At 45.6% G+C, this 27,325-nt stretch overlaps 1 protein-coding gene across 1 annotated transcript in view; it reads left to right on the forward strand.

Moving 5' to 3' along the window:
* PEPD (peptidase D) overlaps positions 1-27,325 on the forward strand; it is a 129,478-nt gene that overhangs the window by 22,973 nt on the left and 79,180 nt on the right. Inside the window, exons 4-9 of the mRNA XM_028739347.2 lie at positions 7,729-7,792; positions 10,309-10,356; positions 11,471-11,532; positions 16,106-16,150; positions 23,765-23,840; positions 25,284-25,330. Coding sequence (XP_028595180.1) covers positions 7,729-7,792; positions 10,309-10,356; positions 11,471-11,532; positions 16,106-16,150; positions 23,765-23,840; positions 25,284-25,330 — 342 coding nt within the window. The remainder of the gene's footprint in view (positions 1-7,728; positions 7,793-10,308; positions 10,357-11,470; positions 11,533-16,105; positions 16,151-23,764; positions 23,841-25,283; positions 25,331-27,325) is intronic.

Consider the following 27,325-nt stretch of genomic DNA (forward strand, 5'->3'; position numbering starts at 1 on the left):
TTTCTGGATTGTTGTAATGTGGATGTTAAACACTGATATCATCTAGGTTTCGCCTCGAATAACATGCTAATCGACAGAGCGCCTCAACCCTGTAAACCAGCAAGCTATCTTTACATGCTCTCTGTTCAAAGACATCACAGAGCCTTTCCTTTGGGGTGCTCAAATGTTCTCTAATCAGCAGTTCTGGAGATCCACTATGGTCAACTTAGATAGTGGTACCTTGGGTTAAGAACTTAATTCGTTCTGGAGGTCCGTTCTTAACCTGAAACTGTTCTTAACCTGAGGTGCCTCCCGCTGCTGCCACGCCGCCACCGCACGATTTCTGTTCTCTTTCTGAAGCAAAGTTCTTAACCCGAGGTACCATTTCTGGGTTAGCGGAGTCTGTAACCTGAAGCGTCGGTAACCTGAAGCGTATGTAACCCGAGGTACCACTGTATATCGCTGTGAATCTGGAGAAGTAGAATCAATAACTCACCTCCTTATGTATTGTTCTTTTTTATTATATTATTGTATTATACCTCAGATTTTTATTGAACCAGTTCTACAGAAAGCCTCAGGATGATCAGATGCATTTTATTCTTTCCTACTCTTTTCAGATCAGAATGCACAAAACATTGTGTCGCCGCCTGTAAAACTCTCCAGGGACTAATTTTAGCAAACTTGGAGTTTTGTTTTCTGTGTATGTTGTTTTGTGCAGTAAGATGTAGTTATTAGTACTGTATAATGTTGTTGTTATGGTTCTCTGTTTTGTTTTGTCAAGTGTTTTATATAGTTATACAAAGTTATGCAAAGTTTCTTTTTGAATATTGGTCATTGGCAATAATAGATTGTTGTACCATTGGCCAAATGCCTAGAAATAGATGCTAGTGCGGGAGTGGAGAACTGCCAAGGGGTCCATTTTTGCCTGCAAGGCCATTTCCCCAAAACATCACCCACCTTGTCAATCAGCCAATGCTGCTGAGTGAGGTCAACTGATGAGTGATCCATTTTTCTTTGGCCGCATTCCACTGGCATACAGCCAGAGTGGCACAATTTAACCCTTGCTCATCAGCTGATGAGTAGGCGTTAAATCCTGCTCACATCCCTGAAGTCTCAAGAGTTCAGTCCTCCTGGGCCCTGGTTTGCCAGCACATTTCCTGTGGGGAATGTGCTGGAGAAGCAGGTTGCTCCCCACACCCCTGTGGGGTCAGCTTTGACAGCTTATCAATCACCTGATGCCAAACGATTGGCAGGTGGTTTTCCCCTGATCACCTGTAACAGTTGGCCCATGCAGTGAGGTGGGATATAAAGATCTGGGCTTCCAGACCAGAAAAGTTCCTCACCCCTGCTCCAGTGTGCACCCCTAAACAACATAATCTTGCCCTTTTTATTAAAAACTGACAACCTCCGCGGAACTTGGTCTGTTCAGCAACAACAATTCTGAACAGGAATCTTTATACTTTGGGGGGGGGGGGCGGGTTATTGCAAAAACTTTCTCTTGCACATCCCACCAATTCTTTTCCATCAGCATTAATTGTGTTTTAACAAATGCTATGGTTGCCCGGCCGCCCCCGCCCACCAGTTCTTGAAACACTTGTATTGCGGGGCTTTTGCATAGTAAGTAAATGGGACAAAGGATGCATCACCAGTTTTAATTGTCTGTAGCCGCTGAATGTCTTTAGTCCCACTCTATGACATTTTAATGCTACTTTTAGGACGGTTGCTAACTTCAAAAGCTATCTCTGCTCATTGCATTTAAGATGTGCTAGGTGTATGACAACGTATATTTTTCTCCAGCCAAAGGGATTCAAGATTATAAGTGACGGCTGTAATTTGGCCTTATTACATATTCATTAAAAACATGCAGGTGGTCAGACTGCTTGAAAGGCTTCTGTTTTCAGCCTGCGTGACGGGGCGTTAATTTTGTCTCTCTCTTTTCTGAGCAGTGCATTAGTGCAGTGTTTCCCAACCGGTGTTCCGCGGCACACTAGTGTTCCGCGAGATGTTGCCTTGTGTGCCGCGGCGGCGGCGGCTGCTACTGCAAAGCAGGGAGAGAAGGAGGCGGCGGCGGCGGCGGGGAGCCGGGCAGGGAAGTTGCTGCTGGGGATGAAGAGGCGGCGGCAGCGGGAGGCGGAGTTCTCTCCCTCTCTGGTGCTGCTGCTGTGAGGCACTTGCCAGCCCACCGGCCCCTCCTGAGCGGGATATGGGTGGGCGGACGGGGTGGGTGGGGGAGAGGCGCCGGGCCCGCCTCGTGCCCTGACAGGAGCTGCTGCTGCGCCCGCCGGCGCCCTTGACGCGGCGCCCCTCATGCCGCCTCGAGAGGCGTTGGGGGGCAGCGAGACTCTGCCGGGCCCCGCCCCTCACTCTGCGCTCGGCTTCAGGGCTGTCTTGCGAGGGGGCGGCGGGAAAAGACTCTGAGGAGCAGTGGCGTAGCGTGGGGGGTGCAGGGGGGGCCGGCAGCACCGGGAGCAACTTCTGGGGGGGGGGCGCGCTCGCTGCCTCCGGAGTCGCCGAAGAGCCGCCGCCGCCTGCCATGCCGCCCTGGCTGCTTCAGCCGCGTCCGACAGCCGGCTCGAGGCTCCTTCCGGCCGGGTCTCCCGACGGGGCGCTGCGGGCGGAGGCTCCGGCACCAAGCGCCATGCCGCCCAGGCTCGGGTCGCTGTGTGGACGCGCGCAGCCCGCCAAACGTGCCACCGGCGGCGAATGAAGCGCCCAGCCGGAGCCACCTGCGCTCTAGTGCCTGCGCGCCAAGACCGCCCACCCGCCCCGACAGGGCCCGCCCACCCGCGCCGGAGGCCGGCCAACGCACTGGCCCCAGCGCCAGAAAGAAGCCCCCTCCCCGTACCAGAAAGAAGCCGCGTCGGGGCTAGCCGGGCCGGGGAGGGAGACCGAGAAGGCTGCGCCGCGACGCCCAAAGACGCGCGTCTTGGCGCAAAGGGGCCCGCGGCACCCAGGCGCGGAAGGGACCCTCTCCCCCTGACCCGCCACTGAACTGCAATTCCCAGCTCCCTTGGCAAATCCCAGTCCCCAATCCCCAAGATGCTTTATTTGAGGCAGGGGTCCTTTAATTGCAAAAACAACACCACGGAGGGCAGTAGTCACCACGAAGTTTGCCCCAGAGTAGAGCCGTCAGTATTAATGACCATGGTAAGGGGTTAGGGGGCGCAAATTACTTGCCTTGCCCCGGGTGCTGACAACCCACGCTACGCCACTGGTCATCGGCTCCGGTTGTTGCCTTTCTCCGCCGAGGTCGGTGGACCTTGCGCCCGGTGGACATGAGCCAACAGTGTGACGCGGCAGCTAAAAAAGCCAATGCAATTCTGGGCTGCATCAATAGGAGTATAGCATCTAGATCAAGGGAAGTAATAGTGCCACTGTATTCTGCTCTGGTCAGACCTCACCTGGAGTACTGTGTCCAGTTCTGGGCACCATAGTTCAAGAAGGACACTGACAAACTGGAACGTGTCCAGAGGAGGGCAACCAAAATGATCAAAGGCCTGGAAACGATGCCTTATGAGGAACGGCTAAGGGAGCTGGGCATGTTTAGCCTGGAGAAGAGGAGGTTAAGGGGTGATATGATAGCCATGTTCAAATATATAAAAGGATGTCACATAGAGGAGGGAGAAAGGTTGTTTTCTGCTGCTCCAGAGAAGCGGACACGGAGCAATGGATCCAAACTACAAGAAAGAAGATTCCACCTAAACATTAGGAAGAACTTCCTGACAGTAAGAGCTGTTCGACAGTGGAATTTGCTGCCAAGGAGTGTGGTGGAGTCTCCTTCTTTGGAGGTCTTTAAGCAGAGGCTTGACAACCATATGTCAGGAGTGCTCTGATGGTGTTTCCTGCTTGGCAGGGGGTTGGACTCGATGGCCCTTGTGGTCTCTTCCAACTCTATGATTCTATGACCCCGAGCCTAGGCTTCCTTCCCGCACCCCGCTTTCCGAAGACCGCACACCAGTTGGGCCAGTACATATTCCCCTCCCGTGACTGGAGCGGAATAGCCCTTTCTCTTCTTCCCCAACCCTTGTCGTTGGAGGAGTCCCTCAGTCCCTCGCTTTGCTGCCTCCTCCCCCCCCCACCCCCAAAGCTTGGAGGTTCCCCGGCAAGGGGGAGGGAAAAAAATTGAAAGTTACACTTTCGTGCGTCCCTCCCGGCGTGACGCTGCGCGCTGACGTCACGGGGCTGTAATGGTGGTGTGCCTCGAGATTTTTTTCATCAAACAAGTGTGCCTTTGCCCAAAAAAGGTTGGGAAACACTGCATTAGTGGACTCTTTGGTTTGCTGTAATGAAAATCTTATCTTTGCTACACTCCTATATTCAGTTCAGTTTTTACATGGAGGGCCTTCATTGGGCTGTTGGTCACTCTTGCAAAACAGGGCTTCTCTAAAATGTTCTGTGTTCTAAGCAAAATGGCGGCAACCCTCCTTTTTCCTGTGCTGCTGTACAACACTTGTTGCATTTAAATTTACTTATTGATTTTTTTTGGGGGGGGGGAAACAGCAGTAGTCAGCAACTAGATATAAATATGCGACAACTGCACAGGATTGCAGATTGTGAAAGTGGGTTAAAATCAGTTTCCTTGAGAACTTGACTTCCCTTTTTTAAAAAAAGCAAGTTTCTGGCCCTCTGCCTCTGGAGATGCACTTGAAAAATATACATGGAAATGCACGCTGGAATTTCAGGAGCCAGAGGCAAGAATGCTCTGTCCTTCATGGCTTCTTGCCCAGCTGCAAGGCTAGCAAAACTAGAATAAATTATGCAAAACCCCTAAAAACCCTGCAGGATAAATTGTACAAAAATCGCGCGTGTGCAAACTGTCCTGTTTGCATAATGTGTCTGTGTAGACTTCACTTGTTGCAGGATCTGGATTTCCTGGATGCTGAGCCTTAAACACAGAGATGTGCTTAGTCCCGCTTGTATTGTTCGGCTGCCTTTTCTCCTTTCCTTTTAGAATCATGAAGCTGGAAGGAGCTATGGTAAGGTCACCAGATGTCCCCGTTTCCCGGGGACAGTCCCCAGATTTACAAATCAGTCCCCTGACAAAATCCATCTGTTTAGTAGCAAGTTGAAAAGTGTCCCTGGATTCATTGGAAAAAATCTGGTTACTTTAGATTATGGAGGTCATCTATGCCAATACCCTGTGCCCTGTGCAGACTCTGCAATGCAGGGTATAACTGTAGCATCACCATCCCACCTCTGCTTAAATGCCACCAGTAAAGGAGAGCCCACCACCTCCCAGTGCAATCTACCTGCTCCACTGTCAAAACTGCTGTTATCCTTAGGAGGTTTCTACTGCTGTTTACACTGCTACCCTCAATTTCCACCCATTAGTTCTTTCATCACCATAATGACTGCCGCCACCCAGCAGACTCCAGGGCTGGTGACAACCATTTAAATTTCAGATTTAAAAACAGTTAAAACAAATTGCAGTCACCGGAAGAAGGTGGGTCCTGAAAAACACACAACGCTGGTCTAAGGCGAGAGTAAAGAGGTGTGTCTCCAGCACTCAGCGCTGCACATTGAAGGTGCAAAACACACCCCTGTAGGGAGCTCCACAACTCAGGGGCTGCCACAGAGAATGCCCTGAGGGCAGTGGAGCAACCAACAAGGCCCCCTCTGCCCATCTTAGCACACAAGAGGGTCTGTCGGGAAGTGGGCAGCCTCTTGGATCTTCTCAGTCTCCCATATGGAGTAACAGGGAACCTCTTTGGCATATTTGGAGTCAGCGATCATTTCTCCCATGAATTTAACCAGCTGGCCTTCTCAGTGATTCCCTGTTGCCCAAGTGAAGTGGCTAATCTCCTGTCTGATCTGCTCTGTGCATCCCAAAGAGCAAGTGTCTGTGCAATGCTGAAGGGTGTATTTGATTAAAGGCTATTGGTGCCATAAAGGAAACAAGTGTGGATAATGACCTGCTTTCTCTTTTAATGTTTCTTGTAACGGTGCTTATGTTAAGCAGCTTTTATAGCTGCCTTTTTAAAACAGGTTGCTCCCCTATCATATTTGGTTGACAAGATGACATTTAAATGACTTTTAAAAAATAATAATTGGCATTTGAAAGAACCCATTTGCTCTTCAACTTTTTACGCTCGCCCTTTTAAAAAAAGAAAACAACATAGCTCATAATGCCGGGATGGGGGTAGTGAGTTGGGTGTATTATTACAATTAGGTTGTGTGTGTCAGAATGAAGACACCTGGATGCAATTTTCCTCACTTTCTCAGTTTTGGGTAGCTATTCCTCTTCAGATGTCTTTCCAGTCTGCAATGCTCGCCCTTCTGCCACACGGCATGAGGCAGAAGCTGACCTGGAGGGCTTTGGCAAAGGCATTTGTGTATGTTTGAAATTCAGGAATATGTCAGACCTTTGGCCTGTCTACTGCATTACTGTCAACACTGACTGGCAGTAGCTCTCCCTGAGTCTCCCACCTTTCTTAATGTCTGTATACTGTGTGCTCTACAACTACAACAACTCTGTCCTGTGACTAAAATGAGACTTGGTGGCTTCAATACCAAGCCAGACTTTTTCTTCTTCCTTCACCTGTCTTTTGAAACTAAAAAGTTTGCTCAGAACAAGCTTTTACTATGTTGGCGTTGGACCCTTGCTATGTTGTCACGTATTCTGAAACATGCCTTGCCACTATGCTGGACACCCTGGGGTGGCAAGGGCACCTTTCTTCATATGTGATGAGGATGCAAAAAACTTGCACTTTGTTGGCAGTTTATATTCATGGACCTGTCTCCAATAGCCAGCCAGTTGCTGATCTTGGACCCAGTATTAGCTTTCCCTGCCACTGTAAGTGACTCACGTCCCTTAAATCCCACCCTTGTTCACAAAGAGTTGCTTGCTCTACTGCTGGTTGCAGCCAGACTCGAAATTGTCAGACATTGGAAGGCTGCATGGGGTCTCTCTAGGGGTGAATGGGAGGGCATGGGGCATTGCCTTATCTGAGCATCTAACCCGTCACTGGAGGGTTCCAAAATGAGAGCGTTTTGATGTTGTGTGGCTTCTGTTAATATGCTTTATCAAGAACAATAGAATTCTGCATCAACCCCCAATGACGCATACCTCTATGCGCCAAGGTTTGCTTTCTTCCAAATTGTAACTCCTGCTTCCAAAACTTTGTTTTGCAGAATCTTATTATATGTCTGCAAGTCTACTGAACCTTCTGTTTATTTTACCCCAACTGTAATAATGTACTCCACACAGTTGTTCTTTGTTTCCTTACTATTTATTTTGTTTATATAGTGTTATTTCTGAAAACTCAATACACTTCTTTTTTTTTTAAGTTAGCTCTGCATTTTGGGACATTTTGGTTGGTCCTAATAAATACCATGCCTAACGATGGAATTTAGAAAAATGTGGTAACTTAAGACTTTGTTCAAATGTGGATGCCTAGTGTTAACGATCACTTTAAAAGTGTCCTGTGCGTCTTACCCCTATTTAGATACTGTTTCTTAAAAATGGGGTTTAGGATCCTAGGAACGCCTGTACCATATGATAATATACCAAATTGCTGTTGTTGACTAGGCGAAAAAAATTGTATATATTGTAACCCCAAACTGGTGGTGATGTGTGATTGCTCTTTGGGTTTTCATATCTGTAGCATTCATTGTCCTTCATTTTCTTCCTTTGTGCATTGAATCTGTCTTGTAAAAAGAAAAGGGGGTATAGTAACATAAAGCTGATAATAATATATCAAGCTGTTCTCTTACTTGCAAAATAACCAGTTGTCTCTTTGCATTCTGAAGGATCCAGCCTCCTGAATTCTTCAGGCAGAAGTATGCTGTCAATGAAGTTCGGTATACAGATGAGGTGAGTGTTTTGCCTTTGCCAAGATCTTGTGAAGCTTTTTTGAGAGGCAAAAATATTGGGTAGATAAGTACTGTATTAGCCTTTCCAGTTTGAAGAGAAGCAGTTGGAAAGTGGTCTTTGTTGCAGTCACTGTCTGGGATCCCACTAGCTACTTGAGGCAAGTGTGTTAGAATATATATTTTTTTAATCTCTCCCCCTTTCACCCACAAACCCGCCTTGCTATTTCCCTACTTACTTTTGAAGGATTTCTCTTTTATGGAAATGGTTTGCTTTGCTGCATGAGAGGTTTGCAGTTTGTGCAAAGAGATACCCAAAACTCTCTTGGTGCACAGGACTGGTTGGGAAGGGCCAGTGTACCTCTGTGGCAGAGCATCTGTTTTTTATATACAGAGTGTCCCCAAGTTCAATCCTAAATGGCATCTCCAGGTCGGGCTGGAAGAGACTCTGCCTGAAACCCTGGAGAGTTGCTGCCGGTCAGTGTAGACAATACTGAGATAGATGGACCAGTGGTCAGTATTAGGCAGCTTCCTATGTGTTCCTATGAAGCTGCTTTTGATGGCAATAGTGCAAGCTTGTTGTGGCAGAGTCTGTGAACCAGTAAGCCTCAATTCAATTGTTGCGTCTTGATGTGAACTTGCCTTGGGCAACCTCTTTGGCCTGAAAAAGGAAGATGGTAAAAAACCTGCGTGCACGTGACATGCTTTGAGCACTTTCCTAAAGCCCTGTAAAGATGCTTATTAATATCATATACTGTATCTGCCCTTTTCTATCTAGCCAGGCAATTGCTGTGTTCTCCTTATGCCCCCTTCATGTGTTCTGGGTTCTTCCTACCTACGTTTTGTCTGTGATCGTTGTGGGGCACAGAATGAGATTTCAAAACAAACAATTTCTCTCGCTCTTCAGGGCCCTAACCCTGGTGTGTACCATTCTATTAAAAAAACCATATTTGGGGGGCTGGCATTTGAAACGCAGTTTGATTCTTGAGATGAGTATCCCTCTGAAATAGCATTGCGCTAATCTATTCATTCCCTCTGCTGCAGCTACTGAGGAGGTTTGCTGCTTGACATATCTGGATTGGAATCGTGGTTTCTTGTTATCAGGCTTCATGTGTCGAATACAGAAGTGCTAGTTAAGGGCTTCTTATCTGCAAGAGTGGATGACAAGTGATTCCCGGCCAGAAATTTGTGCCTTGTTGCTTAGTATCAGCTATATTGACAATTTGTCAGAGTGTCATCAGCAAACGCTGTGCTTACCCTGATTCCGTACTTAAACTGTTGTGTGGGACCAGGCTGGGGGCGGGTGGAATTAAAGAGATGCGGCTTTCCTTTATGCTTTGGAAATCCAGTGGCTGTTGCCAGAGCTGCAGAAATACTTTCTAGGAGATCTGCTGCCGTGAAGTCCTTTAAACATGTTTCCATTCCACAGATACTGGAATAGCTTTCCACCTCTGATACAGCCTCTACATAGGAATCTAGGAAGCTGCTTTACAGTGAGTCTGACCATTAGTCAATCTAGCTCAGAATTGTCTACACTGACTGGCAGTGGCTCTCCAAGATTTCAGGCAGGGAGTCTGTCCCAACACTACCTGGAGATGCTGCCGGAATTTGAACCCGGGGCCTTCTGCTAGCAAGGCAGACACTCTTCTGCAGAGCTATGGCCCTGCCTCTAGTCTTCAGGCTTGCCTTGCTGAGATCCTCCAGATTTATTGACTTTTAAAAATGGGCTCTGAAGACCTGCCAGTCTAGTTAGAAAGGCTTTTGATGCTTAATGTGCATAATGGATTCCCCAGCCCCCTTTTTGTTGAATTAGGAGTTTGTGTTACACTGCGTTAATGGTTAGTGAACGTTGAATGGTTTGTGTTTGCTTTGCTGAGACGCTGCTGCGTCTTGTGTACGTATAATTATGTGGAGGGAAATGTCATTTGTCTTTTTTAATAACAACTTTGCTGTGAGTGGCTTTGAGCTCAGCTTTGTTGGGAAAGTAGCACACAAATAATTTCATTGGGCCTTTTCTTAACTGCAGCCGTTGGTTGGACATGTGTATGTGTATATATCTGCTGTTCCTGGTGTGCTGTTTCTTTTGCTGACTGTTTGTTTTTAGAATTGTATATAAGTGTGTTTTTTTTCTTTTTATCCTATACACCACCTTGCGTATGCCTGTGGTATAAAAAAGGGCAGGATATAAACCACAAAATAAATATGCAGTGCCTTCCTATCCATTGACCTATCTGTTGAGATGCTAAGAAATGTTTATGAACATTCCATCTTCTTAGAAAGTTAAAATGGTCGTCCCAGGGATTTGATGGGATCGGTTGCTAAAAGAGTATAATCATGACAGCAGGCGACTAGATAGAATGTGGGAATGGTCTGCAGAAGTAGTGTGAGTGTGAATAGGGCACAGTAGGTGGTTGGGCATGGATAGTAGAGCTCTTGCAAGTTGGCACCATTGTGAAGCTTCCTTAGTGGCCAATGCTGGTGAGCGATCAACTGACCACGATGATTCTTCTTACTTTGCAGATTTCCAGTGTTCTGGCTTCAAAGAACCCTTCAGTTCTTCTTACTCTGGTAAGTGACATCTTGTGCTCTTAGAAAGTATTGACTTTGGAGAAACTTACTTGCAGACTAGAGCAGCCTTTCTCAACTTGGGGTCCTCACCTACTGTTGGGCTCCCAAACTCCCATCAGACTCTGCAAGAATTGTTGTCCACTAACATCTGGGGATCTTACTAAATGCGATAATCTAGTCTTCTGTAATAGAAGGAGGGTTGTTGCTGTTTTCAAATAAAAGTGTGTTAATTTTATTATTATTGAGGCACTCTTAAGAGACACAATCCATAAAGAAAATGGGGGAGAGAAGAGGACAACAGCCATGGCTGGGTACCAGCCAACCTCACAAGTAGCCAGATGGAAATGGCTCCTAATGGCCATTTCTGGCCTGTGTGTTAACAGGTTTGGGAACATTCTTCAGTGGTAGTTATTGCTCACTGTCAGGCTTGATTTTAGGAGAAGCTCAGGCTGTTGGGTAAGTCTGGAGGAAGGGGAGTTTCCCAAGTTAACCTGCTTCGACTGGGAGCCAGGTTCAAATTCCATGGAACTTAATGAGGGCAGTCTCACAACCTTCAAAGGGTGGTGATGATGGCTGAGAATTGTATGCAATCCAGGAATGGAAAGCCCTTTGTACACTGTGCTTTTTGAACATATGAAAACCACTGTCTCCTGGGTGTTCTGGAAGAGTGACCAAGATATAAGGTTGCTTAATTTACATGGCCTCTTCCCACATCTTTGGTTTCCAACCATTCTTACATCTGGGAAATCAATATGGCCTGTACTTGGTTCCTAGTCACTAATCAAGACATAGGCTTAGGTACCCTTCAGCACATGCCCTGTGTGACCAGAATAACTTACCATAGCCTACCTACAACCCTTTGGGTGGTTTGAGCTACAGGCAACTTCCCACTTGCACGTGATCAGCACATGCGCTCACTTTGACATGCATGCCATTTTCGGTGCCAAAAGGGGATGGGCCGGGGGGATGGGAGTTGTAGTCAGAACATCTGAAGGGTCTCTTGTTTGGGAAGGCTGCCTTACAGAGTAGGATGCCTCTTTTGTAATTTTAAGACTGAAGCAACTGTTCTTTTGTTGATAGTCATAGTTCAAATACTTTTGCCTTTCTTCTCCAGAGAGGAGTTAACACTGACAGCGGAAGTGTTACCAGGGAAGCTTCGTTTGAAGGAATCAGCCAGTAAGTTACCTTGTGGGTTTGTGTGTCAAACAAATTGTTAACCAGCTAATGATTTGAACACCGTATAACCAGTGGGGGAAATGATCAGGTGTCCATTAGAAGATGGCCTGGTGTAAGGACTGTAAGCCTGTCATGGCGGCTTGATTATATGAACAATGATGTATTTTATTCTGGCTTTATATACTGCGGGTGGTATTCAACCAACATTTACTCAGAGTAGAGTAGCCCACTGAAATGAACATGTCTAAAGAGTCTACTTTGTGTAAAAGTAGTTGAATATTGTGTTTTATATACATAATATTTTTATTTGTGTTTTAAATACATTGTATTTGCATTTGAAAAGTGATTTGTTGTACATCTTTTAAGTTGTTGCATAGGCACCTGACCACAAGAAATACATGTTTGACCTGACAATATGTCCCAGGATAGTAGTTAGCCAGTTATGTGAAACACTGTAGTAGACTAAATAGGCTTCGGCCTATGGCTGAATCCAGTCCTGGTTTTTTTATGACCCCCACCCAGGCTCCTCCCAGGCAGTAATGTGGACTTTGGCCTCAATAAGTTTAGGCCCCCCCTGCACGGCAACATTATCAAGTATTATGCTCATATCATGCATAAGAACATAAGAAGAGCCTTCTGCATCAGGCCAATAGCCTATCTAGTCCAGCATCCTGTTCTCCTAGTGGCCAACCAGATGCCTGTGGGAAAACCCCCAAACAAGGCCTGAGCATGAGATTGCTCTCCCCTCCTGTGGTTCCCAGCAACTGGTGTTCAGAAGCATTTACAGCCTCGAACTGTGGAGGCAGCACATACAAAACAACACCATCACAGACGGCAGGGCAGAAACTTGTTAATTTTAAAACTGAAGCTGGGATAAACATCTGAACTTTTCGAAAGCTTGTTCTCAAAAAGCTTATAAGTGTGTAACTTTTGCAATTTTGGGCATGAAGTGTGCCTACGGGAGGAACTTCCTGGAGTTTTGGCAGCTTTGATGCACTATTTTGACACACCCAGAATTCCATATTCTGTGGGTCATTCTGGAGATGATGGTGGTAGCTTCCATTTCCATGTGCTACCTGCCATTCTTCCCTCCTGCCCAAGCGCCTCTTGGAAGAGTGTGACTTTGCCCTTTGATCTTTACCTTATTGGAAAGAGACTTCCAGCTGTCCACTGCCTTCCTCTCCATGGGTTTGCAGGGCAAAAAAAACTGATCTTCTCACTGCTGTTTGACAGCTGTAGATCACTTATGTCAGGAGCGGGATACCCACTGGTGTAGTACTGAGCGCCCTGCTGCTTTTTGCATGACAGAATTGATGCCCTTAATCGCTTGTTAGAGTGCTTCTCTCCTCTCCTCTCGCCGCCCCACTTTATCTCCCCCAGTCTTGGCATTGGCCTCTCAACAGACTGTCAGCTTTGTCATTTAAGGCATATAATTCCTTTGACTGCCTTGGAGAGAGTTGACACGGAGTACTTTGCAACTAATGAAGCTACAAGGGAGGAAGCTTAGAATCCGCTCTCAACTTTTGCTGCTGAGAGGAAACTTGTTGCTTTGTCCGCTGTGCAAAAGCGCTATGCTCCTGAACTGTCATTTTTTATGTAAAGAAAGAAAGAAAAGGAAATAGATGCACTGATCTGCATTTTTTTAAAAGAAGCAAAGAGTTTTTTCTATCCCCCTTATTCGTCTTTTATTTAAAGCACTTCCCAAGGCTTTTTGTGAAATGTGAAGGGCAATGAATATTAGAAACATAGAATTGTAGAGTCAGAAGTCACCCAAGGGGGCATCTAGTCTGACCCCCTGCAATGCAGGAATCACAGATAAGGATGCCATCCTTGTTTGCTGAAGGCAGCCAAAATACAAATTGGTGTAACTATTCTCATGTGGTGTTAGGGTGAATAACATCACTTTCCATTCTTCTACTCCCAAATTCATCCTCTTGTTAAAAATACTATTCAGCGTTTTGTTCGGTGGGCTTCAATTCAACCTTCTGCAACCTGTGGAAATTTTGTACCTTAAGACAGCACAGCCCAAGACAGCACAGGCAAGTGAAGCTGGGGCTGATGGGAGTTGTAGTCCAAAGCATCTGGAGGGCACTAAGTTAGCGAAGGCAGCTTTTGTGTTTTTCCTTCTTGGGCTCCCTCTAAGGTGAGGGATTTGTCTTGGATTATTTATTTGACTTTTTGCAAGGAGCCTAGGCTTTGGGCAATTTGGTTCTTGTGGCTGCAGTGCCCAGTCCCACTAAAAAGAACAGGATGTGTTCTTCTCTGTTCCTTGTTCCTTCTTAAGGGGATTGAGGGAAGCGGTAGACAGTGCCCCTTCCTAGTGCTGCAAAAGACCTATTTTGGCTTTTGCAAAAGTTTTATTTCAACATTGGTCTCAGCAGATCCTTTTTGACTACAACTGACATGGCCGTCCCCATTTTATTTTTTATCCTACCCTGCGAAGCCTTGCCCTCTTCCACCCTTGCCATGTCTCAGTACTTCTCTCAAGAGCTGAACTTAATTCTCTGCTTTCCAGGCTCTCACTCTCTGTCTTCTGTCGAAATCTGTCTCTTCTTGTGCTGCTTGCTATCCTGCGGTTCCCTTTTCCAGCCTCTGGTTGAACAGCTTCTGGATCGCTGGTGGTCTTTGACCTTTCATTCTTTTCTGCGTGAGGGTAAGTTGCCGTGTGTGCATGCACACAGCGAGGCTCAGGCCAGGCACACAAAGGCAGAGGGAAGGAAGAGAGACACAGGCATCTGCATGCATGCACATTCTCTCTCTCACTCACATCCACACATGCTTCCTCTCTCGCACGCAAGGCTTCTAAATGCCAGTTCCTGGAAACGGCAGTAGGAGAGAGTGCACATGCAGCTGCTGGGTGACCTTGGCCTAGTCACACTTCTTTGAAGTCTCTCAGTCCCACTCACCTCACAGAGTGTTTGTTGTGGGGGAGGAAGGGAAAGGAGAATGTTAACCACTTTGAGACTCCTTTGGGTAGTGAAAAAGCGGGATATCAAATCCAAACTCTTCTTCTTCTCTTGTGCTTGAATCCTGCTTGCAGATTTCCCACAGTTATCTTGTTGGCTGCTGTGAGAACAGGATTCTGGACTAGGCGGCCCACTGACCTGATCCAGCAGGGTCTTCTTATGGGGGAGAAGGTGGCTATCTGAATCTGGCCAGTGTGTCATAAGTAAGGAGGTTTCTTCTGTCTTGTGGGTTTCGTAAATTCAGAACAGTGATCCCTGGTCACAGGAGAAGAGCCAGAGATAGTAGGTCTTTCCCCCTTTGGTGTACTGTGAGGATTTTTCTCCAACCTGCACTGTCACCTGAACAATGCCAAGCTGTTCCCTTGAACAGGAGAGCCAGATAGCTGTGAGGTCACCACTGTTTTCCCTTTTCCCAGCTTTCAGTTGGGATGCTCTCACAATGATCTCTTAAATGTTCAATTCTCTGGTATTGATCTTGATGCCAGAATTACACCCTGCTATTCTGTGTGCAGCTCACCTGCCTGTATCTCCTGGTTTCCTTCGTCTCTCATTAAGATCATGGTGGGACGCTCCAACTCAAAATGGAAGCCAGGCTTTTGTTCACTGAACTTCATAGACTAAATGTACCGTTTTGTTCATCAATGGGTTTTGTACTAGGTTGCCTTTATGCTTAACTAGCTTTTGCATCCTCTTTCTCCCCCCCCCCTTTTTCTTTTGTGCTGAAGCATGGCAGGAATAATAGTCCCTAAACCTACCTACTGGAAAGGAAAGTGTTTCATTCGTGTTCAAAGCAGGCAAATCTCATTAGCCGAGCTGCTTTTTTCCTCCTGGTGCCTGACTGAGTTCTGTAGAGGGCCTGAATTGTGTGGCTTGCTGGCTTCATTTTCTCATGCGGTGAGGTGTTGAGATGGAACACAGGCTAAAACAGAACACCTTGCAGCAGAGGTGTTGAGCAGCGAGGCTGGAAAAATCCCACTTGCATCCAGAAATTGGATGCTGGCTCCTAAGAATGTGAAATATCTGTTCAGAACTTTGCAGAGCTTGAATTCAAGCATGCAATGGTATCTTAGAAACTGTAATACTGTACATTTCTCCAGTCCATTTTGGTGGAGGGAGGGAAAGCCTTGAATTTTGAATGCCACCACAGAAAGCCCTGGGTTGCTACATCTCCTGGCAAAGTGGCCACTATCTCTCTTGTGGGTGCTTATTCATCACCTTTATTTCTCTTTCTCTCTCCCTCTTGCTTTGCTGTATGAAAATATATGAATACATCTTCATTTCACCTGAAATCACGGCTGCCTGCTTTCGCTCTAACTTCCTTTCCCCCTTTATCTCAGAGGCCGCCAATGGGGTGCCTTGGGTACCAATATGCCATCCAGTAGCTCCTATGGGGCCCATGGAAAGTCTCAGTAAATATTACCTCAGAAATCCACAACGCACTAAAGACTGTTTGCTCCTTCTGCTCTGTTCCTGTTTGCACTGACTTGGGCTCTCCTTCATTTAACAGCCCCCTTTAAGCATGCTCACATTTCATTGGATGCCAGAGTTGGACACCCACCCAGTGTCTAGAGTTTCAAGCTAATTTTTGTTATCTCTCTCGTTTTTAGATTTGTGGTTAACAACGCAGTTCTTCATCCGGAAATTGCTGAATGGTATGTTGTCTTTTCACATTTGTTTTCCAAAGCTTGCGCCAACATTCTGTGTGAGACCATGGCTGCAATCACAGAGCATTTTATCCCATTCCCCTGACATGTCCCTAACTGTTAGTTTTTGCATTACATTTGAGCTTCCACACGACCTAAAAGTCACATCTGGACATCTGGTGGAATGGAGTGGAAGTTCTGCACTCATTTCCAGGTTATTTGATTTCATGAGAAAAATCAGTTTGCAACCACATCAGCCCAGAAAATTGTGGGAGTAAAGTCACAAAAAATGGGGCAGTTATGCTAGCACACACTTCTTCCCTTCTGTTTTCATGGGCGCATTTGTGGAATGGTTGGGGTGGAGGAGCAATGTTGTCTATGTTGGTCATTGTCATGCCACACCACACCCACTGGTGTGAATGAAATTTAGTGTGTCGTGTCAGCATATCAGTGAAAAAGCCACAGTTCCATAACACAACAAGGGCTGTTGTGTGAAAGGGGTGCTAGAAAAAGGAGCAGAAGCACTAGCATGATAACCAGGAAAACTAACGCAGTAAATCCCATGTCTGGGATGTGGCTTAGCGTGTTGTCCAAATCTGGGCTTGGGGTTTGCCTCACTCCAGAGAAGCTTCAGTTACAGATGGGTAGCCGTGTTGGTCTGCCATAGTCAAAACAAAAAAAATTCCTTCCAGTAGCACCTTAAAGACCAACTAAGTTAGTTCTTGGTATGAGCTTTCGTGTGTATCCAGAGAAGCTGTGAGCTGCAAACAAGGTTTGTCCTTCAGTTTACAGCTCGGGGTTTGTCTGGATTAAGACAAACCACAAGCCCGGGTTCAGATGGGACCGAGAACACCCTCTTCCTGGGTTGCTGTGTGCCAAATTTCTGATGCCTGGGCCGCTGTCAAGGCACAGCCTATGGTGAAGGCCCTTCTATAGCCCCCAACTGGACTGCAGCCATGACGTAATACCACAAGGAAGAAAAGGATCTGAATGCCACTGAAATAACTCTTGCAAAATTCTTTAGTGTTAGCGGTTGTGTAGGTTCAAATACAAATACATTAATTATGATACTATTGCAGAGACTACCCAAAGAAGAATTAATTGAATGTCTGGCAGAATGGGTAATGTTATATAAATGTCAGGCGATTATTGCCTCCTTTTGGGATTCATTTTAAAAGCATTAATTCTAATGCATTCCGTTGGCAAATTTATGGATGTTCTCTTTAATTACACTTGAATGTCAATGGTGCCTGACATTAGCAGGAGCGAAACCGAGAAGAACCCAAGTCCTAAAGTGTGTTGCGCCACAGCGATGTTTCTTAATTTTAAAACTCATTTTCAGTAAGGTGGATGTTATGACTCTTCTGCACTGTGGGGGGTTATAAAAGCCCTCTTGTTGGAAATGGAGATGCCACGAGCCAGTTTAGTGAGGCCTGGAGGAGGAATGAGATTGGCCTTTGTCAACCTGGGATCCTCCAGGTGTGTTTGAAAGCAGCTCCCATCATCTCCAGCCAGGACATCCCCTTCTTCTCAGGTGGAACATATATGTCCATAAGCTTAAGAGAATCTGTGAGGGCTTAGATTGAGGGCGGGGAGTGTGTATGTCTATTCCACCCCTCAGCCATCTCATATTGCCCTGGCAGGTCTGAAAGGTGTTTGAATTACTGCAGTGCTGTCTGTGTGGGGCTCTCCTTGCGTTTGGTTCAGAGGCTGCAGCTGGTGGAGAACCTGGCGGCTAAGTTTCTTGTAGGAGAAAACAACCCCCAGCATATAAAACCTTGCTTGTGGGATTTGCACTGCCTGTCAGTTTGCTACTAGCCCAAGGTTCCCAGTGATGAGGAGACTTGAAGCCACATTCAGCTGAACACGCTTACAGGCCTTCCTGCTCAAAATGGGATGGTTGGGAATGGAGCAAGCCGCTTCTGGCAGGTGCAGGGGATGGAGGGAGGGGGTCCTGCAGATGCCTCCTCCCCAGTTATGCATATTCATTTCAACCCACCTGTATGGTGGTATTATACTTTTTTTATATCTTGCCTTTTGCCCTGTCCAGGACTCAAGGCAGCTTGCATAGATAAAACAGAACAAGCTAAAAACATAGAAAAGACAACCATTAAAGTGTACTAAAGCACTAATAGAATTAACATAATCTAAGAAGATCCATTAAAAACACAGACTATAACAATAAAAGCCTCACAGAACCAGCTGTTCCCTCGGAAACAGGAGTAGTAGTATTTATTTCATTAAAAGTGTTTATAATTCTGTCGAAGGTTCCTGGGTGAAACCATGCACATTCCAAACCAAGAATTAAACAATCGTATTGAAACAGCGTAAAGCGAAATGCAACATTCAGTTACAAGTCAAAGCAGTAGCGACAAAGGAAATTCAGGTGTCCAGTGTGCCTTGCTGTTACTTGTAACCCTTCACAATGATTTGTTTTGAGTCAACTGACCAGTAACACAGAGGAGAAAATAACAGCCTTGGTAAAACTGATTATGACTGTTGGCTTGGAAACGGTCTCATGACAGGATTGACTATACTTCCTCTAACCCCCTGGTAATAACTACATTGATGAACGCTTCCACCTCAATATATATGATTGCAGGGGCAACATCTGCCTGCAAAGGAAACTCTAGCAAATCTGCCACCGAAAGCTTTGTAGTTAAAATGTGCCAATAAAATCTCTCTTCTGTCTTTAGGTTTTTATAAAATATTTAAGTGAGGCATGAGATGATTAAAGGCAGGCCAAGCCAGAACCTGTAACCAAGGGATATTCAGTGGCGAACATGATTTATTTATGGCCCACCAGGCACAAATAAAATAATAAACGTTACAGGATATAAAATGTGTAAGATCATAATAGGAAAAAAATAAAAGAAGCAATCAGATTTCTTAAGTGGGATTGCTATATTTAGGAATTTTGTTGCGAGCTTTGCAATTTGAAAAATTGGAGCCCTCTGTTAAAATGACCAATGGAGATTTTGAAGAGTAGCCAGCCAAATAATGTGCAATGGAATGCAGAGAGAGTTTCTTTAGCTCCCCTGGTATAAACCGCACTTAAAAAGAGCGTGTAAAGCTAGCACCTGTTATTTGCAGGGACGTATTATATCTGCTTCCTAAAAGATCTGAGAATAAGGTGTGCCAAGGAGAAAGTTTTTAGAAAGAGGCAGCCAGTTCCAAATAAGGCATCCCATCCTTAAGGTTGGGACATGGGAAACCTGGCAACCAGGGAGACCACAGGACACCTAGCCCAGAAACTGGATCATGTAAGTTCTGCAAGTCTGCATCTCTGCATTCCCCTGCATTCCCTAGAATTGCAAGGGTAGTAAATGGAAATGCATGTAGTTGTTGTGGGCATTTTTGTATCCTTCCATTCCCCCCCCCCCCCCAAAGCAGGGATTGATAAGAAAGAGGGATGGAGAAATGTGCAGTGTTATTTATATATGTATGTCTATATGTATGTGTTAGATTTATATCTTGCCCTTCCTCCCACAGGAGCCCAGGGCAGCAAACACATAAAAGATAAAGCATCTAAAAGCTGTTCTAATACAGATGGAGGCTGGGAAAGATATTTACTTAAAAGGCTTGTTGGAAACCTTTTAACGTTGCATCGAGTGTTTCCATTTTTGCACATTTTAGAGGAGAAGAGGGAGGATGTTATGAGTTCTTGTCTTTGTGTTTTTTGGCCAGCTCTCCCCCATGTATTCTTTGTGCAGGTACCAAGGATCGTTACTTCTTGATTTTGCAGGACAGCTACCCTGGCTCAGGTGGGGTTGAGACTCTACACCTGGCCTGGTCTTTTGCGTGATGCTTTATTTAGACCAGATCAGCTGGCTGCTAAGTCAAGTTTGGGCTGATCTTTTCCTCTCACAGAATGTACTTATGGGCCTGTTTGGTTCTGATTTTCTTGTGGCACTCTCCTGCTGATTTCAACATGGTTGGGGCTTTGTTTGTAGTTCTTGTATTGTCTAAATCAGGGAGTTTTTATGCTAGTTCTTTTGCATTGTTAGTGGATAACCTGTTTCAAAATGGTCTAGTAAACTAAAGCAACCAGAGCTAAGCTGGGATGTAATGGACATCTTTGGATGCATGAATGCTCTGCTAGCACCATGGTCACAGTTTCAAAGTGTGTGTGTAAGAGAGAGAGAGAGAGATGGGGGTGGGGGGGGGGGCAGACAGTGCCAGAAAGTTTGATGCAGTACTGTAATGATAGGTGGTACCCACATTGGCTACCCTGTAGAAGAGCATCCTTTCCTTACAGAAGATTCTCCAGATGTTGTTGGGCTCCACCTCCCAGTCAACATGGCCAATCGTCTGTGCTGATGGGAGTCCAACAGCATGTGGAGGGCACACATTTTGGAAGGCTGCAGTTCAAACTCTGTTAAAACGTTCAACTCAGATTAGGGTACCATAAGAACGCTGGTATGTTCAAAATGGCAGAATCCATTTCCATATGAGGAAAGGTTTGCAGCATTTTGGACTTTATAAAATTATACATGGCACGGAGGAAGTGGATAGAGAAAAGACTTCCCGTCTTTTTCATGATGCTAGAACTCTTCATATATTTCTATTAATATACAGAAGTTTCCTTAAAGAATTTCTGCATTCTATTTTGACTAATATATGCATTTGAAACTGTGGGACTTGCTCCCACAGGAGGCAGTGATGGCCATCAACTTGGGTGGCTTTAATATAGAGCATTGGGCAAATTTCTGGGGGATAAGGCTATTTTCTACCTCCACACTTGGAGGCAGAAATGCTTCTGAATACCAGCTGCAGGAAAACACAGGAAGGGAGAATTGCTGTTGTGCTCAGCTCCTGCTTGCAAGTTTCCCACAGGTCTCTGCTTGGCCACTGTGAGAACAGGATGCTGAACTAGATGGGCCACTGGCCTGATTCCTCAGGCTCTTACGTTCTTGGATGCTATTTAAGGCAAGGTGACTTTAAAAGTAGCTGCTCCAAACTTTGGTGAAAGAACTGCTCGTGCCTTCTAGGGAAGGAATGAAATGTTCTTGTTAGCCCCAAAGCACCTCTCTAGTGTAGAGACGGTCTTTGTGTGTCTGCAGGATTTATGGCTTTGAACTTGCCTCCCTCTGGTCAAGAGACATGCTCCGAACAGTGACCCATATGCCAGCACAGGAAGCACGTCTCTCGGAATCAACTTCTGATGTCCTGGTTACTGAAAATGGGAGATGCAATTTCAAGTCTCATCATGGGAGGTGATCAGATTAAGGCTCTGCTTGCCTGGTCCTTAAAAAAGGAAGGGCAAGTTTTGGTGAGCACAACACTTGTCCTGCATGCAGAATGCCCCAGGTTCAGTCCCAGGTTCATCTCCAATAAGAACTGGGAAAGACTCCAGTCGGAAAAGCTGGGAAATCCTCTGCCAGCCATGGTTTCACTGTGCATGTCAGTTGATACAAACCATGGTTTTGTGATCAAACAGGTTTGCAAACCTGGATCTTGAGCAGCCTTCCCCCACCCTGGCACCCTCCAGATGCTTTGGACTGAAACCCCCATCAGCTCCACTCAGCATTGACTGTTCAGAACAACTGGAGGGCTTCCAGTTCATAAAGGCTGACCTAGCCAAGCACTCCAGAGGCCGCCACTAAACAGCATTTTGGGTGGCCACCAGGAAAGTTCATGGCAGTGGTGTGATCTGTGCTAGGCCTCCTTGATCCCAAGCACCATTTCCTTGGCTTTTATGCTGCACCCCAGCTCCTGCCTGAAGGCGTGCAAGCTTTCGATTTTTGCTAAACTCTTCATCCAGGGGTTCATAAATTTAATACAGCTCTGAGCCAAAACAGTGTGCGGGGATATTTTCTCTCCCCACTCCCCCGCCCGCCTTCTCCGTCTGCTACCTTTGCGAAACAAGCTTCAGCAACCCAAAGGACTTCATAGCTTTAGGCAAGGATTCATTCATATTCTGCTACTGTGCCTCGGACTCCCATTTCTATAACTTGAGAAATGGCAGGAAGCTGCCATGTTGTGAGCCTGTGACTTGTGCTTGGTAAAGAGTGCAGGGTTGGCTCAATAAAACATGCATATCTTCATAGGACTGTCTGACCCCACAATTGTGCATACCCTGTGCAGTAAATGCAGGCAGAGGGATTGCCTAGTCATGGCAGGTCGAGGCAAAGCAAGGTCAATAAAGCATGTCTGGCCTGGGACAATATGTTTTGCTGCTTGTCTGCCCTGAATCTCCAACTTGCAGCTTCAGTGGATGCTCATAAGTTAGGAGAGTGGGGAGGGGAGCTTTTTTCTGTCAACTTTCTCAGGGTGTCTAATGGGGGTGGGCCTGGTAGATGTGAACAGGAAGGTCTAGAATAAACCAACCTGCTTTGCACTTTACAGAGTGAGGGAATTCTGTGCACCGTTAAGTATGCCTTGAAAGCAGCCAGCTGTCTCTGACTTGACATGGGAGACAGTATAGAAGTGTTATTAACAAATAAATAGATAGCATCTTGTGAAAGGTTTTTTACTTCCCAGGACTAAAGTTTTTCAAGCTTGAAATGTGTTTGAGCTCTTCAATACAATTCCGTTAGTTCATTATCCGGCTCCTTCATCCTTAACTTATACTGACACTGTAAGCTGAACTAGACACAGCATGGGGGATCCATGGTCATTTTTGATTTGATTATTTAATTTCTGACCTCTTGATATATTAAAAATATCTCTAAGTGGTGTTCAGAAAACTGAAGCAACAACAGACAACTTAAACAAAATATTACAAAAATTCACAGTTACATATAAAAATGTCACATTAATACAAAATTACTAATATATATAGAACAGTGTTGATTCATTTTCTTTCCTCCCTCCATCTCAGCCCACCCACAAAAGTCTCACAATGAGAAGAGAGTTTCTGGAAACGGTGAACAGCACCCTCGTCTAACTTGTGTCTGACCCTGTCTTGCCTGGCCGGTTTTAAAAACCAGACTGAAGTAGAATTCCCACAGTGTACTGATGTGATAAATTTACAAATCAAGAGTATAAACTCAGGATTTATTCACACTCAGAGCCCAATGATTCTGTTAAATGGTCCTGAGAAAGTGCTTCAGGTTTCTCTGAAATAATTTTAACAATGGCAGGCACTAGCCTGACTGGTCTCCTGCCTTCAGCCATGGCCAAGTCCACTGACCAGCCTTCCTCAGCCTGGGGCCTTCCAGATGTTTTGGGCTGTATCTCCCATCAGTTTAAGCCAGCTGGGCTTTTCTGTCCTGCTGGTTGGCTGATGGGAGTTGTAGTCCAAAACATCTGGAAGGCATCAGGTTGGGGAAGGCTGCCCTAGATCTTCTCCTTCCTGTCCATAGACTCTAGCTGCTTGCACCCCACTTAGTCTAGGGGCTGCAGTTAGGGTGATCGCACTCGATGTCTTATACCAACCTTGCAGGTGCTTTTTCAGCTCATCCTACTTTGAGTAAATTGAATGCCACACATGCCTTTTATTTCCTGATGTCCTTTATTTGCTGCAATCTCATAATAGCCTCTTGCTTTTGAAACGCATCTGGTCGGCGGCAGGTTTGCCAATTAGGTTACCTGGTTATTCTTTGTGCTCTCAACTTAATCACTGCTGAGCTGTAGGGGGAATTACTAACCTGATTCTCCTCTTCTCCTTTCCTTTTGAAGCCGTGTGATTAAGACGGACATGGAGTTGGAAGTCCTGCGCTATACCAATAAAATTTCCAGTGAAGCTCATAAAGAGGTAATGGATCTCTTACAGATAATAATTTTTTCTGCTCTTTGTGTAACGGTGGCTTTTCAGAAAATGTTCCCAGCTACTTGAATTGCTTAGTAATAAACTAATGGAAGAGCTGGGACAGAATTAGGAGGATAATGTTCCTTCTAATAGAATCCTAATAATACACATTGCTTTGCCCTTGAACTTGCTGTTGATGCCCAGGGAACAAAATGTCTTCACTTATCATGCTGGAACACATAGGAACATAAGGGCCCTGCTGGATCAGGCCAGTAGCCTCTCTTGTCCAGCAGCCTGTTCTTACAGTGTGCCGTCAAATGCCTGTAGGGAACCTGCAAGCAAGACATGAGCACAGCGGCAACCTGCCCACCTGCAATTCCCAGCAACTGGTATTCTGAGGTGTATTGCCTCTGACAGTAGAAGGAGAACATAGCCATTATGGTTAGTGGCCATTGGTTGCCTTACTCTCCATAAATTTGTCCAACACTATTTTAAAGCCAGCAGAGTTGGTGGCCATCACTGCCTCCTGTGGGAGTGAGTTCCATAGGCAGCATGAAAAAGTCTTTTATCTGTCCTGAATTTTCCAATATTCAGCTTCATGGGGTGACCACAATTTCTAATGTTATGACAGAAGAATAAATATATATACAGTGGTACCTTGGTTCTCGAACTCAATCCTTTCTGGAAGTCTGTTCGACTTCCAAAACATTCTCAAACCAAGACGTGGCTTCTGTCTGACCCCAGAAAGAATGCCAACAGCCAAAACAGACGTTAGGCTTCCAAAAAATGTTTGCAAACCGGAACACTTACTTCCAAGTTGCGGCGTTCAGGAGCTGATTTGTTCGGGAGCCAAGGTACCACTGTATATACATTGCCACTTTCTCCATGTGATTCATAATTTTATAAACCGTGATACCTCTTTAGTTTAGAGAAAAGGCAAGTAAAAGTCCAAAAATCTGCAGCCTTTCCTCAAAGGAGATTTGCTGCATCCCCTTGATCATTATGGTCCTTTCTTCTCAAGAGAAGACCTTGTAGGCTCAGGCTTACTCAACATGCTGTAAATGTGCTCCTGTGTTCCGCAGAAGCCTTCAGCACATTTCCTAAGGCATCTGGGTGGCTTTCTCACATGGAGAGGTAGGTTCACATATTCAGATCATCACTTGAACCCTCATCAGACATTTATTGCCCTAAGGTTGGGGGGGACATGGGTAGGGAAGCGCTGTGGGGATGTGCATTCAGCTCCACCCTGGGGACAGAATTTTTTTGATCCAGGATGTGATCATCGCACACTTCTAGTACATTCATGTTCTTTGCTATGTCCAGGAGGTGCAATTTAAGTGCATTATACATCAAATCATGGTAGCTCCCAAGATAAACACAAAATTATCAAGTGTTTAAGGTTCTTGTGCTCCAAATTTCTTAGGGTGTGTCCTATGTTTGTGACAACAGGTAATGAAGGCCGTCAAAATAGGGATGAAGGAATATGAGCTGGAGAGGTGAGTACCTTTTCATGTGACAAAACTATGGAAAAGCATCTCTGTTAGCAGGAAATGCCCCCAGATAACTCTGAGCGACACTGATTTAATGGCAATTGCACGTGCTCATTTCGAGGCTGGGGCTAGACATATTTTATTATATAGAAGGCATTTCCCACATTTCCTCTGTGCTATTAGATGGCAATTGCTTTTAGGTATGGTTTTAAAGCAGTATAATTCTCTTTGCAGACTTTTATGTAATTTACAGAAACTATACCTAATAGCCATTATTATTGCTTGATAGCATCCAATAAAGCAGCTTTTATGTGTGTGAATATCACAGCTATGCCTCCTACGTACATGAGTGTTTATGGGGGCCATAAAATGTCCTGGAGTGTTTGGTGAAATGTCTCTGCTACAGCTGGAGCAAATATTGGTGGTTTTGTTTATGCATTTCGATTTCCGTTTGTTTGTGTTGCTTTCCCTAATGAGTCTTTAGATTCCTCCATCCCTTCCTTTGCCCATATGGCTTTGCATCCTGAGAGAAGCATGTGTGCCGTAGTGAATGTCCAGCCAGGCTTCAGGGTGATTGGTGTTTGAACTTCCTCTTTGCTACATGCTCATCATAGAATCATAGACTATTTACTCCTAATGCTCTGTCATTTACACGTGGCTCCAACTGGTAGATCTTGGGACTCTACTATAAAGCAAAGTGGATCTGATTAGCATGAAGTTTGCCCACCTCTGCTGCTCTCTGTGGGATTGGCGCCAACCACTTGGGTCTAACACTATACCTTCCAGATACTGAATTCAGTACTAGTATTTTAGGGTCATTTCGTAATAGATGTCCAGTCATTTCTGAAACAAGATTTCAAATAGTAGTCCAATATATTTGCATTACCAAGCAGCCACAGAACACATTTATCCTGTGTTGTTGAATATATCCTATTAAGTCTACCTGGGGTCAAATACTGTTGATACTGAATCTTATTTTAAAACTCCTTTTATAAACTTGGTGGTGGTAATTTAACCCAAATCCATTTCTGCTCTTCCGTAGTCCACTCCTCTTATAGATCTCTGGCCCATTTCCTCATAAATGTTCCAACTTTATTATCCAATTTTATAATTATGGAATAAATGCTACCAATTAAGCCTCTTTTAGCACACTGGTGTTAATAGGGTTTCATATGCTTGCAGTGTCTTTCCTTAAAACTCCAGGTTTTCTTATTAAGCAAACTAAGGCATCTCCTTTTATTTTACTTTTTATTTAATTCTGCAAGAAGATGTCCTTGTATGAATGGTGTTACGGAACTGCTGGGGGGGGGGTCCCCGTAAGCACAAAAAATAATAAATGCTAGGATTTCGGGTTATGTTTGATATGAAGAAAGAGTATAAGCTGCAAAGGAATTCCGGGGCTGCCTTATGCAAGCCAGTCTGGCTGGCTGAGGGAAGAGCAGAGCTGTTAGCATTACAATAGAGAGCCATTGAGGGTCGTCAACAACTCCTTGCTCCAAGTGTGACCAGAGACTGGAAATTTGGAAGTTTTTCAGGGTAACTGCTCTGGGGGAGGACAAGGGGCTTCAGGGAAGAAGAAGAGGGGAGATCTATCCGGGGCAGAGGAAGGAGGGGTACAGTGGTGGTGGACCGCCCCAGGTGTCTTCGCTGAGGGGGGTGACATTTGGCAGTCGCAGGCGGGCGGCACGCTGAATGTCTACCATCGGCGGCTCGCTCTGCCCCTGTGGACGGCTTGCTCCGCCCCTGCCTGCAGGGCGCGGGCGCTGTTCCATGCACCTGAGCAGCTATCCCGCGCCTGGGAGGGCACCCTCCATGCCCCGCCCCTCTCGGGAGTGTGCCCTGCCCTTCTCGGGAGTGCACCCGCCCTGGGCAGCACGGGCATATGCTCCGCCGCTGGATCCATCTTGGTGAGGGAGAAGGAAGGACTGCCTGCAATGCTTTGGGCCATTATCTTAAGATCTGGACCCCCTCCATGCAGACTGAGGATGTAAATAGGCAAAT

This window comes from Podarcis muralis, chromosome 7 (assembly GCF_964188315.1).
Source record: "Podarcis muralis chromosome 7, rPodMur119.hap1.1, whole genome shotgun sequence".
Lineage (NCBI taxonomy): Eukaryota > Metazoa > Chordata > Lepidosauria > Squamata > Lacertidae > Podarcis > Podarcis muralis.